Source organism: Populus trichocarpa, unplaced genomic scaffold, assembly GCF_000002775.5.
Source record: "Populus trichocarpa isolate Nisqually-1 unplaced genomic scaffold, P.trichocarpa_v4.1 scaffold_104, whole genome shotgun sequence".
Classification (NCBI taxonomy): domain Eukaryota; kingdom Viridiplantae; phylum Streptophyta; class Magnoliopsida; order Malpighiales; family Salicaceae; genus Populus; species Populus trichocarpa.
In genome coordinates this window covers 107,752-123,646 of record NW_026291142.1, presented here as the reverse complement: position 1 = coordinate 123,646, position 15,895 = coordinate 107,752, and the positions used below count along the sequence as shown (strand labels likewise).

General features: G+C 38.4%; 2 protein-coding genes across 2 annotated transcripts; both read right to left on the bottom strand.

The window, feature by feature from the left end:
• Nucleotides 1-1,355: 1,355 nt before the first annotated feature.
• On the bottom strand, nucleotides 1,356-3,997 carry LOC18097255 (G-type lectin S-receptor-like serine/threonine-protein kinase LECRK2). Its single transcript, XM_024592693.2, has one exon. The coding sequence runs from the start codon at nucleotides 3,995-3,997 to the stop codon at nucleotides 1,607-1,609; it is 2,391 nt and encodes a 796-aa protein (XP_024448461.2). The 3' UTR covers nucleotides 1,356-1,606.
• An 877-nt stretch (nucleotides 3,998-4,874) lies between these two features.
• Nucleotides 4,875-10,921, bottom strand: LOC18097254 (G-type lectin S-receptor-like serine/threonine-protein kinase LECRK3). The gene is made up of 3 exons (XM_052449852.1): nucleotides 8,907-10,921; nucleotides 8,554-8,626; nucleotides 4,875-5,291 (listed from the first exon to the last, which is right to left on the bottom strand). The coding sequence occupies exons 1-3, from the start codon at nucleotides 10,919-10,921 to the stop codon at nucleotides 4,875-4,877; spliced, it is 2,505 nt and encodes an 834-aa protein (XP_052305812.1).
• Between the last annotated feature and the right edge of the window lie 4,974 nt (nucleotides 10,922-15,895).

Sequence of the window (15,895 nt, the reverse complement as noted above, 5' to 3'; positions counted from 1 at the left end):
CAATTTTCATGTTTTTCTTACTGATATATATTTTATTTTTCCAATATTGTTTTTTAATTTCTTAGTATGGGGTCCCAAAATGGGTACCAATAATATTGATTTGACAAGTTAACCCAAGTTGACCTAAGTCGATCCGATATGTTTTTGTCTTAATATTTCTTTAAAAAATCCTCTTGGGATTTTTTTTATCAAAATTTTTTTTAACGATCATTCATCTCAAGTTAATCAAGTTATATCAGGTCAACCCACATATAATTTAAATTATTTTTACTAGAAAATATGTTAGAAACATCTGCATATTTTCCTTTATATATATAAAAAATCTAGTATGTAGCGTAGTGTGAGCTATTAACATCAATTTGTTGTTGAGTAATATGTAAAGTGAATTAAAAGTGATCATTCTTGGAATGAATTCCTCCTATGTATTGAGTTTGAATTAGAGCATTTATATCTGAATTTGTAAAGTCAGAAAAAGGAATCGTTTTTTTAAGGATTCAATTCTAAATAGTAGCTTAAGAACAAACTCATTTATCATTCAAACTAAACCTTTCAAAAAAAAATTTATTTAAAATTAAATTAAGTGGAATAATAAATTATAAAACCCTTTTGCTTAATGCTAATATATAAATATAAGATTTTACTCGTTACTCTTTAATATGGAAAAAAAGAAAAGAAAATAAATAAGCGCATGAAACTTTAACGTGCACGGTACAATTAACACACGAATCAATCCAATTTGAAAGTCACATTGCCATCGACTACGTGTCATACATAAACAAGACAACAAATGCACGACTAGTCTTTTATATTGGTCTAAAATTGTCTTTTACGCCAAAATGAACCTTTTCTTCCTATCATTATTATAATGGACTGGTCCACTTTTGTCTGCAATTACTAAATTTCTCAAGATGTTAAACAAACCATTCACATACAAAATATTAAGCCCGAACTCGCACATGACCCACAGACTAGATATGTTAATTTAGATTTTTTAAATTAATTTAAAATAATATTATTTTAATTTATTTTAATAAAAGTTAAAACGATATTTTAAAAACAGAAAAAAATTAAAGTTGTGAATTTATCAGGCTGAGTTAATCTAATAACTACAAACAAAGTTTTTTATGAAAATCAAGCCAAGCTCAATTAATATGATCTTAATTAGGACTACATTATGATAAATAACTTGGGAAACAAACATGCTATTTACACGGGCCAAGTCTATAAAAGCTAGACCGTTTAAGATTGAAGTACTGGTTAGTAATTATTTATTAAGCACATATTTTGAATAATGATTCTTTGATTCTACTCGTTACTCTTGAGCATGGAAAAGGAAAATAAAAAATGGATGCAAGTATTTGAAGCCTTGTTGTGCATGTTGTAACACATGATGTTTTTCTTTCCAAGCTGATAAAGACTCAATCAATCTGTTACTCAATTGGACAGGTTGAAGAAATCATCATTTGACTTGAAATTTAGAGTATCAACCCAGAAGATGATCTAGACATGTCTGAAATGACAGCAACTACAGATCATTCAATGCATGGTAGATAGGTTACATTCATTGGTCTTAGTAACTGGATATATACATGTGTACAAAAAGGATTTAGATTGCGCTGATAAATGATGAAGGATTAGGAGGAATAGAGACTTGAACAGCTCCTTCTAGCATCAGCACAACTTTCTTCATTTCAGGTCTTAAAGATGGATCCTCTTGAAGGCACCAAATTGCAACAATCACAAACCTCTCTACCGTTTTCATGTCTTCTGCTGCCTCTTCATCATCTTCAACTAAAAGGTCTAACTTTCCTTCTTTAAGGCAATCCCATGCCCAGTCTGCAAGAACTATCTGACCTTCTTTCTTATCAATATCAAAGTTCTTTCTGCAACAAACTAGCTCCAGCAAAAGAATGCCAAGGCTGTAGGTATCGACTTTGGTTGTGACAGGCAGGTTCTTGAACCATTCAGGAGCTACATACCCTTTGGTCCCCCTGATTGCTGTAGTTGTTTTAGTTTGGTCTGTCTTCAGCAGCTTGGCTATTCCGAAATCAGAAATCCTTGCATTAAAAGATTTGTCGAGGAGGATATTTTGAGGTTTGATATCACAATGGATTATCTGGGAGCTGCATTCTTCATGGAGGTAAAGGAGCCCTCTGGCTATATCGAAAGCAATTTGCATTCTTCGGTACCAGTTAGGCCTTGAATCTCCAAAGAGAAAATTGGCCAAAGAGCCATTGCTCATGTATTCGTAGACCAGAAGGCGATGTTGCCCTTCGTTACAGAATCCAATAAGTTGAACCAAATTCTTGTGATTTGTTCTTCCAATAACTTTCACTTCTGTATTGAATTCTCTGTCGCCCTCTCCGGCCATCTGATCTAACTTCTTCACTGCAATGAGTGGTTTGTCTTCGTTCGCTAGTACCCCTTTGTAAACAGTTCCAAAGGCACCTCTACCAAGTTCTTCCGTGAATCCTCCTGTAGCTCTTTCGAGCTCATTGTAAGTGAAATTCTGCATATTCATGTCTGGCATGAGACGGTGTTGCGGTATCATTTTTTGTTGCTGTCGGTTCCATCGAGAAAAGAACACATAGATCCCTAGCAGTGAGAGAACAATTAGAAAGATGGAGCTACCTAAAAGCACCGAGCCTGTTGTGATCAAATTCGATCTATCACACTTCTTTGCACTTGAACCTGCAGTCGAGTTGCCTTTCCTTACTTTTATCAGGGCTTTTCCACCAACACTTGGATCTGTTACCCCATTCGAGAGAGGGACTCTCTTCATCCAACATTGTCCAGCAGTGTTAAAAATGGCAACAGCACAATAACAGTCACTTAAGCAAGCCTGTCTGCACCAATCCTCGTCCACTAAACCAAACATTTCATAATCATTAAACGGCCAGTTTGTGTTAGGCATTTCCTTGATCTCAAAGCTATCTATTTCTTGCGATGGATGGTCACAATCCTGTGAAATAAAATCTTTCTTGCATCCCTTCCTCTCATCATTTGGATCAAAGAAAGTGTAACCAGGAAGACACTTGCAACTTGGTCTTTGGTCATCTGCTAATCTGCAATAGCTGTTGAAACCGCAAGCTCCACCGCCTTCTTGTCCCGTAATTCTCAAGCAGATATTTGATGGTATGGAGTTTGACAAAGTCGTCCAGGCCATAGCCCTGCTTCTGCTACTGGAAGCAGTCTTTGGATAAACATATTGCCTAAGAACTCCATCATAGTCCAGGGTTGCCCTCAAGTAGAGATCTTGCATTGATACTGAATTAGAGAATACAGGATTAAGTACAGTACCATTTCTAGCTACAAGGTACATAAAGCCAGACTGGTTAAAGATCACCTGATAACCGCTACCTATAGAACTTTGGGTTGACCAATAAGCAAAATTCGAGGTAGTTAACGGATAGTGTGTGGTGTACAAGATGAGATTCCCATCAGCTTGTAGAATGAACTTGTATCTTCCTTCTGAATAATTCTTTTCCAGGTAGGGAGCAATAAGTTGAGCACCCGAATTCAGATTTTGTGAGGGCAACAGGGTATCTGTTGGTTCATCAAAACTCTGCCACAAATTAGCATCAGCTTGGCTTGCTAGCACGAAGTTTCCTGTGTCAAGCATGGCTGCATAGGCGGCTCCACTTCCACCAAAAACTGGACTCCATATTGTTCTGCCTGATTGATCATTTAGAACCAACTCTCCATCTCTGGTAAGTTGTACTCTTGATCCCCCCTGAACTAGATCATTTCTGTTAGCTGACCAGACTATGGTTCTTTCGGGTATTTTGTTGAACCATATGGCAAGTAGGTAGCCAGCATCACCAACTTGTTGGAATCCAAAAGCAAATTCCCCAGATGGTGAAGTCCAAGGAAGGTTATCACTTGCAGCAGTGAGAAATAAGCCCGAAGATATGTTGCTGTGAGCCTGACCATTGCCAGAAAATGGCAGCAGCAGAAGAACAAGGAAGAAAAAACAATATGGTAGTTGAAAATCCATGATGTGAAGATACTGTATTTGAAGACCTTGCATGATTTAGGGCACAGGTCCTCTTCTCTATTTATGCTCGAGTTATTGGTATTGCCTTCGGAAGAAAATATGATTCTCCAACTATCCGCGTGGTTATATTTAAAATTATAGTAGCTGTTATTATATAAATTATTTTTTATTTAAAAGTATATTAAAATTATATTTTTTTTATTTAAAAAAATAAATTATTTTTAATATTAGTGCATTAAAGTAATTTAAAAATACTAAAAAAAATTATTTTAAAAAAAATTATTTTTTTATAAAAACAGGTTGGATTGCATTTCCAAACAGGCATGACAAAGACTTTCTTTATGTTATTGTGATTTTTACCTTGTGATAAAGAGGTTTCAACTAATTTCGAATCTTTTTTTCATGCATTGAGAATAAACTAATGTTAAAAACCTTCCGCCTATGGCAAAGACTTTCTTGTTGTCTTTATGATTTTTTTTTTTGATAAATAAATTTTAACTAATATCGAATTTTTCCGGTCAATGCATTTATTTGCCAACCCAAAACTAAACTCTGGTTAGTTTTTAAAATAAACTAATTAAAATTAACTTGGTCGGATTTAATCAACTTAATAAAAAAGCCCCGTGACATTAATAAAAAAATCTAATAATTATATACGATTTGCCTTTATATTCATTTTAAATCTTTTATTTTACTTATTACTCGTGAACATGAAAAGAAAAAATAATAATTGAAAGCATGCGTTTTAAGCCTTATTGTACAAGATCTAACACATGATAGGAACTACAGATTATTCAATGCAAGGTAGATAGGTAACATTCATTGGCCTTAGTTTCTGGACACACACACACACACATGTGTGTGTGTTCAAAAAGATTTAGATTGTGCTGATAAATGATGAAGGATCAGGAGGAACAGAGACTTGAACACCTCCTTCTAACATCTGCACAACTTTCTTCATTCCAGGTCTTAAAGATGGATCTTCCTGAATGCACCAAATTGCAACCATCACAAACCTCTCTACCCTTTTCATGTCTTCCATTGCCTCTTCATCTTCTTCTACTAAAAGGTTCAACTTTCCTTCTTTAAGGCAATCACATGCCCAGTCTGCAAGAACTATCTGATGTTCTTGCATTGCATTAATCTCAAAGTTCTTTCTGCAGCAAACTAGCTCCAGCAAGAGAATGCCAAAGCTGTAGGTATCTACTTTGGTTGTGACAGGCAGGTTCTTGAACCATTCAGGAGCTACATATGTTAGGAAATTGCCATTATTGTGGCAAATACCCCACTCCCACTTGGTAGATAGTGGAGCATAATTAGTGCCTCATTTTGTGGATCTTGTCTCACCATAAAATGCCTATAAAAGAGGCAATTATTTGAGAGCAAAGTGAGAGTGAAGAGAAGGCTGAGAGAGAGAACGTGAGAATAGAGAGAAAAGAGAGAGCTGCAATGGCAGCAGCCTTGCTGCCATTGCAGCAGATGTAATCTTCTTCCATGTATCTCTATATCTAATAAAATGGACCTCTCCCGTGGATGTAGGCGGATTTGCCGAACCACGTTAAATATTGTGTCAGTGTCCTTTAGCCTCCATTGAGCAAATATCAGAACATCACCGGTCGGATTCCCCAACAATTGGTATCAGAGCACATGGTTTAAAGGGGTGTTTGATTTTTGCTCAAAAATGAAAGTTCTCAAAATGGTGTTTTGACCATACCACTGTGTAGAGGAGGCCGAGACGAAGCCACTGGTGAAAACGGCGTCAAAATCGGACGTCGGACATGGCCGCACTCTCCATCACTCTCCGGCAGGGCGTCTGCCCACGCGCCCCACGCGTGACACGCGTCTTCTTCGCCCGGATGGGCTGACCCGACCCGAATACCAGTTGACCCGACCCACATGGCTGACCCGGATATGAATGACGTCAGCATGGCATAATTGTGATGTCAGCATGCACAGTAGGCATGCCAGGGATGACATCAGCATGATGTAATTGTGATGTCAGCGTACACAGTAGGCATGCCAGGTCATTAGACACGTCATCGATCAGTCAGCAGACACGTCAGCAAAGTGGGACCCACCTGCCACATCATCAGCCTCGAGCCGAGTTGAGCCGAGCCGTGTTGGAGCCGAGCCGCGAGCCGAGGGAAATGATTCTGTGCAGCAGAGTCTACGTACAACCGGATCTGAGATTAAATCTGGGCCGCTCATCAGGCCAGAATTGTTTTGATCAAATCGTAGCCGTCTGAAGTGCGATTTGGACGATTTCAGACTTGTTTCCAGCTAATTTGATCGTTCCGGATGCAATGGTACGGTCCGATCGTTGAGATTTGAGACCAAAAATGGCGGTGGTTAATTAACAAAAGAGATTGCCCGATCAGGAGGCATCTGAAGGTCATTATGGTGGTCGTTGAAGAGAAGAAGAAGAAGGTGCACATGTTTACCCAATTACATGTGCTGAACTGCTAAGTGGGGAGAAATTTAACTGCCTTGAGGGAAGGCAAAATTGGGACACTCTGGACACCCGATCAAGTGGACAATTTGAGGTGAAGAGTGGAAATTGATGAAGACCAATCTTAACGAATCTAAGAACTGGTAGTCTCGCCAGATGTTGAGAAATCATGTATTAAACTAGTATATTCCAGATCACTTGTAAAGGAAAGCCGCAACAAAGCTAGCAAATGGTTGTATATACGGAAAGACAGTACGATGGATAGATATGGCCTAAGAAGTTCTGGCTAGGAGATTGGGTTTTAAGCGGGACCAGTGTGACCCCTCCAATCTTTCCTAGGAACTTGCTTAGTGGAAGGATTATCCATACGGTACTATTTTCGTATATATAGCAGTTTGTAATGAAACGGTGGAAGACTAGCAAGACGACGGCACAAGGGAACAGTTGGGTTCCGTATGATCAAGGATCTGATGAAATGGTGATTTCTCCAAAGAAGTTAGATTCGGTGACTGTGATTTCTCGAGGGGAGAATTGATGAAGACCCTGATAATGGTAGAGAAATACGGCAAGGGATAAAGATTGGCACCCTATTTTGACTTGGATAGATGTGGTGACAGGATGAGCTGCTGTCAAACATAAGCAAGGAATAGGGGAAAAATCTGGAGAACAGAAATTGCACGAGGGCACAAGGAGATTGTGCATGAGTACCCGTAGGATCCAACGAGGTGCTGTAATGAGACAACAGGTGCAAGGAGAAGAAGTGTTCCCAGATGAAGCTCAGAGCAGAGACTGTTAAAGTTTGTACAACAGGAAGTCTCTTATGCTCTTAATGAAGACAACAGGCGAAGACCTTTCCAATGCATGCAAGGATGGAAAGAGAGCTGTTGTAGAAGCACCTAATTGAGGGGGTGCAAACGCCTGTGATAAAAGGCGACCGCCTATGATGAAAGGCGATGACACCAAAGAGAGTTGGTGTAGGTGGAGCTGTCAAGCAGAAAGGCGTAGAAGCTCCAAACATAGAAATCGAGGTGGAGGATTGCGAGGAGTATACCGCAAGTTTATCTTTCTATGTAATCAGTGGCAGTGATCTCCCATAGTGCACATGGTGGTAGAAAATTTTGGAGCCACTTTGAAGCATCTCAGCTGAAAGAGGATGCGACCGCCCCATGACAACGGGCGAAGACACCTTAGATAGAAGGTGTGTGAGGGCCATGATAGGAGCCCGGATCAGACCGCCCCATGACAACGGGCGAAGACACCTTAGAGAAGGTGTGAGGGTCGTGATAGAAGCCCCAGTTCAGACCGCCGTATGGTGACGAGCGGAGACACCTAAGGAGAAGGTGTGTGGGCCACGATTTGAGCCCAGTTCAGAACGCCCCAGAGCCAATGTAATGGCTAGATATGAGTGGACAGGTGTATAGCCAATGAAATGGCTATGATGAGTATGAAGACAAATGCATGATTGACTTTCATAGATATTGCCCCCATGCTAAAGATCAATGAGCTAGAAGACATTTGCCTTGGACAATAAGTGTGTGACTTGTGGAGCATTAAGACGCGGCTGCTATGAAGAAGCAGAAGGGCATGCGCAGGTTCCGAGAACGAGTTAACTCTTGTCAAGGTGGTGAGCTCGGTAATGGCATTGTAATACTCAGAGTATGAAGACAGATATGGATCAACCTTTAATGGGCTGCCCCCATGGTTAAAGGTGGAGAGCTACCTGGACTCTTACGACTAAGAGCGAGAGACTCACGGAGAAGTAAGGCGTGGTTCCTAGGGTGGAACAGAGGGCAGGCGCAACTCCTGGATGAGTAGACTCTTGGAAGAGTGGTGAGCTTGTGATCACATTGAAATACTCAATGACTGTCACACTTGGAAATATTCGTTTGAGGGGGTGTTGTAAGCCTTGGTGTAAGGCTTGAAAAAATCATTCCGGACCGAGCATGGTTGATACGCTCGAAGGGGAATGTTGTGTTGAAGACGCTCTCAGAATGGTAAGCTTGGAAGAGCTGCAGAATGCAAGCTTGTGCTGAAGAAGTAAGAGGACAATTGCCACAAATGGCAAAGGGGGTGATTGTTAGGAAATTGCCATTATTGTGGCAAATACCCCACTCCCACTTGGTAGATAGTGGAGCATAATTAGTGCCTCATTTTGTGGATCTTGTCTCACCATAAAATGCCTATAAAAGAGGCAATTATTTGAGAGCAAAGTGAGAGTGAAGAGAAGGCTGAGAGAGAGAACGTGAGAATAGAGAGAAAAGAGAGAGCTGCAATGGCAGCAGCCTTGCTGCCATTGCAGCAGATGTAATCTTCTTCCATGTATCTCTATATCTAATAAAATGGACCTCTCCCGTGGATGTAGGCGGATTTGCCGAACCACGTTAAATATTGTGTCAGTGTCCTTTAGCCTCCATTGAGCAAATATCAGAACATCACCGGTCGGATTCCCCAACAACATACCCTTTCGTCCCCCTGATTCCTGTCGTTGTTTTGGTTTGGTCCGTCTTCAACAGCTTGGCTAGTCCGAAATCTGAAATCCTGGCGTTAAGAGATTCGTCGAGGAGGATATTTTGAGGCTTGATATCACAATGGATTATCTGGGAGCTGCATTCTTCATGGAGGTAAAGTAGCCCTCTGGCTACACCGAAAGCAATTTGCATTCTTCGGTGCCAACTAGGCCTTGTATATCCAAATATGTAGTTTGACAAGGAGCCACTGCTCATGTACTCGTAGACCAGAAGGCGATTTTCCCCTTCGTTACAGAATCCAACAAGTTGAACCAGATTCTTGTGATTTGTTCTGCCAATAACTTTCACTTCTGTATTGAATTCTGTGTCGCCCTCCCCGGCCATCTTTTCTAATTTCTTTACTGCGATGAGCGGTTTGTCTTCGTTGGCTAGTGCCCCTCTGTAAACAATTCCAAAAGCACCCCTACCGAGTTCTTCCTTGAATCCTCCTGTAGCTGTTTCCAGCTCATTGTAAGTAAAATTCTGCAGATTCATTTCTGGCATGACATGGAGTTGCGGTACCATCTTTTGTTTTTGTTGGTTCCATCGAGTAAAGAACACGTAGATTCCTAGCAGAGAAAGAACAATTAGAAAGATGGAGCTACCTAAAAGCACCGATCCTGTTGTGATCAAAATTGATCGATCACTCTTCTTTGCACTTGAACCTGCAGTCCGGTTGCCTTTCCTTACTTTCATCAGGGCTTTATCACCAATACTTGGATCTGTTACCCCATTCGAGAGAGGGCCTCTCTTCTTCCAACAGTGTCCACTGTTATAAGTGGCAACAGCACAATAGCAGTCACTCAAGCAAGCTTGTCTGCACCAATCCTCGTCCACTGAAAAAAAATCTTCATAATCAGTAAATGGAAAGTTTGTGTTAAGCATATCCCAGATCATAAAGTTATCTATTTCTTGCGATGGATGGTCACAATCCTGTGAAATAAAGTTTTTCTTGCATCCCTTCCTCTCATCATTTGGATCAAAGAAAGTGTAACCAGGAGGACACTTGCATCTTGGTCTTTGGTCATCTCCTAATATGCAATAGCTGTTGAAACCGCAAGCTCCACTGCCTACTGGTCCCCTAATTACCACGCAGATATTTGAGGGTATGAAGTTTGGCAAAGTCGTCCAGGCCATAGCCCACCTTGTGCTACTGGAAGCAGTCTTTGGATAAGCATATTGCCTAAAAACTCCATCATAGTCCAGGGTTGCCCTCAAGTAGAAATCTTGCATTGATACTGAATTAGAGAATACCGAATTAAGCGTATTGCCATTTTGGTCTGCGAGGTACATATAGCCAGACTGGTTAAAGATCACCCTATAACCGCTTCCAGTAGAACTTTGGGGAGACCAATAAGCAACATTTGAGGTAGTTGTTGGATAACGTGTTGTGTACAGTCCGAGATTGCTGTCAGCTTGTAGAATGAACTTGAATCTTCCATCTGAATAATTCTTTTCCAGGTAGGGAGCAATTAGTTGAGCACCTAAATTCAGATTTTGTGTGGGCAACAGTGTGTCTGTTGGTTCATCAAAACTCTGCCACAAATTGGCACCAGCTTGGCTTGCTAGCACGAAGTTTCCTGTGTCAAGCATGGCTGCATAGGCGGCTCCACTTCCACCAAAAACTGGACTCCATATTGTTCTGCCTGATTGATCATTTAGAACCAACTCTCCATCTCTGGTAAGTTGTACTCTTGATCCCCCCTGAACTGGATCATTTCTATTAGCTGACCAGACTATGGTTCTTTCGGGTATTTTGTTGAACCATATGGCAAGTAGGTAGCCAGCATCACCAACTTGTTGGAATCCAAAAGCAAATTCCCCAGATGGTGAAGTCCAAGGAAGGTTATCACTTGCAGCAGTGAGAAATAAGCCCGAAGATATGTTGCTGTGAGCCTGACCATTGCCAGAAAATGGCAGCAGCAGAAGAACAAGGAAGAAAAAACAATATGGTAGTTGAAAATCCATGATGTGAAGATACTGTATTTGAAGACCTTGCATGATTTAGGGCACAGGTCATTCTTCTCTATTTATGCTCGAGTTATTGGTATTGCCGTCGGAAGAAAATATGATTCTCCAACTATCCGCGTATGAATTGAAGATGGCAAAGACCTTCTTTGTGTGATTGTGATAATTTTCCCCTTGTGGCAAAGAGATTTCAACTAACTTCGAATCTTTTTTTCAGGTATGAGAATAAACTAATGTTAAAAACCCGGCAGGCCTAGTAGTTTAAAACTTGTTGACTAGATCTGATTGGGATTAAATTTTAAATTAATTTGGAATTAAGTTTACTTGATTGCCTTACCAGGTTAAGTTGTGGCTAGTAAACACCTTATATAAATTTATTATTATTTTTTTCAATGATATTCATTTGAACTTATACAAGAAAATTAAAATAACATCATTAGAGTTTGATTGGATTAATCTATCAACCTATGACCTGAATTAAATTTAATAACTTTACAGTATACACTACTTTTAGAAGACATTGAATTTAATTGTATAAGTTATAAATGAATAAATTAATGAACTATTTAGTAGGTGGTTTAATTGTAAGAGTTTGGAACCAAGGGGTTTGTTTTTCCTATGGTTTCAGGTTGGAGCCTTGTGGTTATTAATATTGATAGTCACTGAAGATTTACATAATCATTAACTTCAGGACTCGTGTGATTAGTCGAGTTACACGCAAGCTGACCCGAACATCGATATTAATAAAAAAAATTTGAATAAATTAATGGTAGCATGAAATAATTAAACGGCGTGGCTTGTTTCAATGGTCACAATTACTAATGGAATCAATCAGGAGTTTCCCTTTTCTTTCGACCACTTCATCTATAAAGGCTTCACTGTTTCTCTTGATTTAGGATTGCATGCGCTTCAAATTTTCTTCATTGAAAATCTCTAAAATCCTGGTCTCTCTGAGAAAATCCAACTAGAACTTGGAGAAAGAAATGCAAAAATGACCGTGAATAACCGGTTCCTAAGAAGTTATATAATATTCTAGTCCTTTTGACGAAATTCTAATAATTCTCGGAGAAAGAAAGGACTCGTGAATATATAATGACTTATTTCAATTCAATTCAACAACATAAACAAATTAGAAAATATTTAAAATAATAAAATTTTAATTTCATATCAAATAACTATCAAATAACTAGTTTAACCAAAGAATTTAAGATATAATTTATATTGTTAATTATATAATAAATATTACTAATAAAATTAATCAGAAGCTTCCTTCTTCTTTTTTACCACTCTAATTACACAGTTTTAACTGCTTAGATCTAAGATTATGCTGCAACTTCTTTTAAATTAAAAATCTATAAAATCCTAACAAGTTATATACAAAACTTACCGTTTTAACTAGTATTCAATCCATAGAATGATTCCTCTGTTTATTTTTTATTTTAGAAAAACAAGATATAATGGACTCTTCAAGTTCATCACAATCCTCAATTAACACTGATCCTAACAGTCTATATGGTCTTCAATGTTCAGATTTTCAATCAAGAGTTTTTTGTGATTCTGATTGGGCTAGCTAGCCATGAAGATTCTTCTTTTCTACAGCTGTTAAGGCTTTTCTTGTCTCATTTTTTATATTTTAAAAACCATTTAAGGTCAGAAACTTAAATCATTAGGTTGTGTTAAGAATGATTACAACTCCTGGCCGCTAAATGATTTGATGAGATTTACTCTCATAATATATTATTAATTTTTCTTGCATGATAACTGATTTACGATGATTAAATTTTGGAAAATTTTTTACAGTAAAGACAATTACTCGTGCTACGAACGGTATGAAAAGATTGTGACCTTGATACATACAACATCTGTGATTCAAAATTGAGAAATCATATCTACATTGCCACCCACAGAGGCAAAATAGACCTGCAATGGGACCTGCTTGATAGAACTTGGAATTTGTCAAGCTTACTTTTCATGCAGCAGAAGCAGGTCAGCATTAAATGCACAGTAGTGATTAGAATAGTAAGAGAAGGTGGAATGCACTTGAGATGGCTAATGCACTATTTTAAAATTTGATTTGACTTAGAACAGGCCAGGTTTCAACAAAAATAAAAAAAGAAAGTAATTGACCCGGTATGATCGCATTAAACTGGGCATTTCTGACCTTGCCGGGTTACAAGGAGCTAGCCTCTTATTATAAATCTATGGCTATAGAACTTTCTATCAAAATCTGAATAGCGTCTACGAAAAGTATAGCGTGTTGATACGCAGAAATATTGAATCATTTTACCTTTAAGTATACGGAGTCCAAGCTACTGGAAAAACTATTGCAATAATTTTGGAAACTTAATTGTCCGAGTAGGACGTAAGACTGGTTTTTTGTTCATCTTTTACTTTTAACCATAGAGTGGTTGTCATAACTCAATTTTTAATCTTTTTATTTTAATTATTTTTATTTTTAAAAAAATGATGAAAAAACAAGTAAAAATAAAATAATTAAAAAATAAATTAAAATTTGGGTTAAAAACAACATGATTGAAAGTTTAAAGATTTAATTAAACTCTTGACTATTTTAATTAATTAAATCAATGACTTAATTGGAGAATTGATTTAATTAAAATTTAGATTATTTTAATTAATGAAATTAAGAGTTTAATTGAAGAATTAATGAGTTTGAGGACTTAATTAAACTTTGATTTAATTAATTAAATAAATTCAGGGATTTAATTGAAATTAATCCAAGGGTAAAATTAAAAGATTGTTGGGATCAAATTGTTAAATTCCAGAGGCAGGGGTCAAATTGAAAATTCTCATTTTTTTTACCGAAACGGCACCGTTGCTAACAGCCGTGCGTCTTCTCCATCCCGCTTCAATAGGGGAGCTCCCGATTCAGCAGGGAAGCTGATAATCTGCAACAAATCCGATCGTGGACCACGTCTCTCGCCCACGATCTCGTCGGGGAAGATAACAGTCCTGTAAAGGCAGGACTGGTTAGAGGCAAGCAGCTGGGTCTCTATAAAAGGGGCCGAAAATCAGAGGAAAAAGGGGAGTTTTTGGGGGGATAAAACAGAGAAATAAACCCAGAAAAGGAAGAGAAAGATCAGAGGGGAAAACAGAGGAAAATTCAACCCAAAACAGAGCCAAGAACAGAAAAAAAGACAGAGAAAGACTGAGCATGTGAGAGCAAAAAGTAAAAGAAAAAACAGATCGAGAGAGAGGGGACAGACACAGGCGAAAAAGGAAAAGCAGAGGAGATAACGTGAACAAAAAGAGAACCAGGGGAACGCAGAGGAAAAACAAACGCAGAAGACAGAGAACGAGAGCAAGAAAACAAAAAAGGAGCGACTGGAAACAAGAACAGGGGACGAACAAGCCAAGAAACAGGGGACGAACAAGCCAAGAACCGGAGAAAAACAGAGAAAAAGGGACGAACATAAGCAGAGGAAAGCCACCGTGACCAGAACCATTGTTGCTGCTGCCTTCGTTGTATCCAGAGCCAGGTAAGTAAGTTTCTCTTTCACCGCTTTTCATTTTAATTCACTTCCTACTGTACACTCTCAATTAATTCCTTTATCTGCTAATGCACGCGTGATTTAGTTCACGCGTGCTTCATGTTGCCCAGCCGGGTCACTGGCTTGGGCCAGTGACTGGGCTGGGCTGGCTGGGCCTAGCCCAGCCCATATGGATTGAGCTGGGCCCAGCCCCAAAAAAAATATATAAAAAAAACAGAAAAATAAAAATAAAAAATGTGTATGCATGAATAAAAATAATGTAAATTTATTGGTTTATTCACTGACGCCAGAGTCAGGAATAAAAATACCGGTTTAAATTTATATTAATTTTATTTATTGTATTTTATTTTATTTAGCTAGAAATATAAAAAATATTTGCATTTGTAAAAAATAAATTTATTATTATTTATTTATTCACTGGCGCCAGAGTCGGGAATAAAATAAAATATTGATCTAATTTATTTTATAGCTACGTAATATTTACTAACGCCAGAGTTGGAAATATTCGTAGTTGAATATTCACTGGCGCCAGAGTCAGGAATATTATAAGCAAATTTTCATAGCATAAACTAATAAACATTTAACAATTTAAGACGAAACTAGCAATGCAGCCTGCCTTAGGCAGGACGTTTAAGGGGTGATAATATCTTCTCTTTTATGTAACCAGTCCCGAACCATAGAATCTTTGTTGACTAGTTAGGGTTTCTAGTGACCATAATACTAGGTGGCGACTCCTTAAACAAAGATCATTCCCCATTAAAGAATAGGATGCTAGAAATCCGTTCTTTTTTAAAGATTTAATTTTTAAGGCCGCCGCGATGTCGGGTGCGATAGTGGTATTTAATTCAACGGAGAGCACCTTATATATATTCTGCCAAGTTAAAGTTCAAATTAATGAAGGATCACCAACCCAGCCTAGCATGAGTTCATACGTCAAGAAAGTGACCTCCCCTTACAAATGCAAGAACAAAATAAATTCTTTGTAAAAATAAATTCTGCAGAATCTAAAGATTAATGGCCACTTAGGCATGCTACTTTCCTGTCTTTCTATGCTGAAAAATGCTTCAAACAGCAGCAACAGCATCCAGCAACCTTAAAAATCAGTGCTTGCTTCACATGGTCTGCAGTAACTAATTGTTGGACATATTCATTATTAAGTTTCTTTAAAGTGAATTAACCTCCTACAATGAACTTAATAGCAAGAATTAGAGCCCAGTAATTGCTTCTTCGCAACAATATGTATCCAACCTGCTGCGACAGATCTTATAACCAGCCTCAAGCACACCACAGGTCCACAACGTTGCCTTCGTTCTTTTTTTGTAAGTCTGGTGAATAATTAAGGAAGGTACGTACTTATGGCATGTATGAAGAATATGATCTTATAGAATGCAAGAGAATGACACACCAGATTTATATGATCTTGCAAGGAGCAGTGTAAAGCAAAACTATAACAGCTATAACTATC

Coding starts and splice junctions, on each gene's coding strand:
- LOC18097255 (XM_024592693.2), bottom strand. CDS start 3,997: ATGGATTTTCAACTACCATATTGTTTTTTCTTCCTTGTTCTTCTGCTG.
- LOC18097254 (XM_052449852.1), bottom strand. CDS start 10,921: ATGGATTTTCAACTACCATATTGTTTTTTCTTCCTTGTTCTTCTGCTG. Junction 8,627..8,906: donor GGAATCAGGGGGACGAAAGG/GTATGTTGTTGG, acceptor CCTCTTTTATAG/GCATTTTATGGTGAGACAAG. Junction 5,292..8,553: donor ATCTACCAAGTGGGAGTGGG/GTATTTGCCACA, acceptor CTATCTACCAAG/TGGGAGTGGGGTATTTGCCA.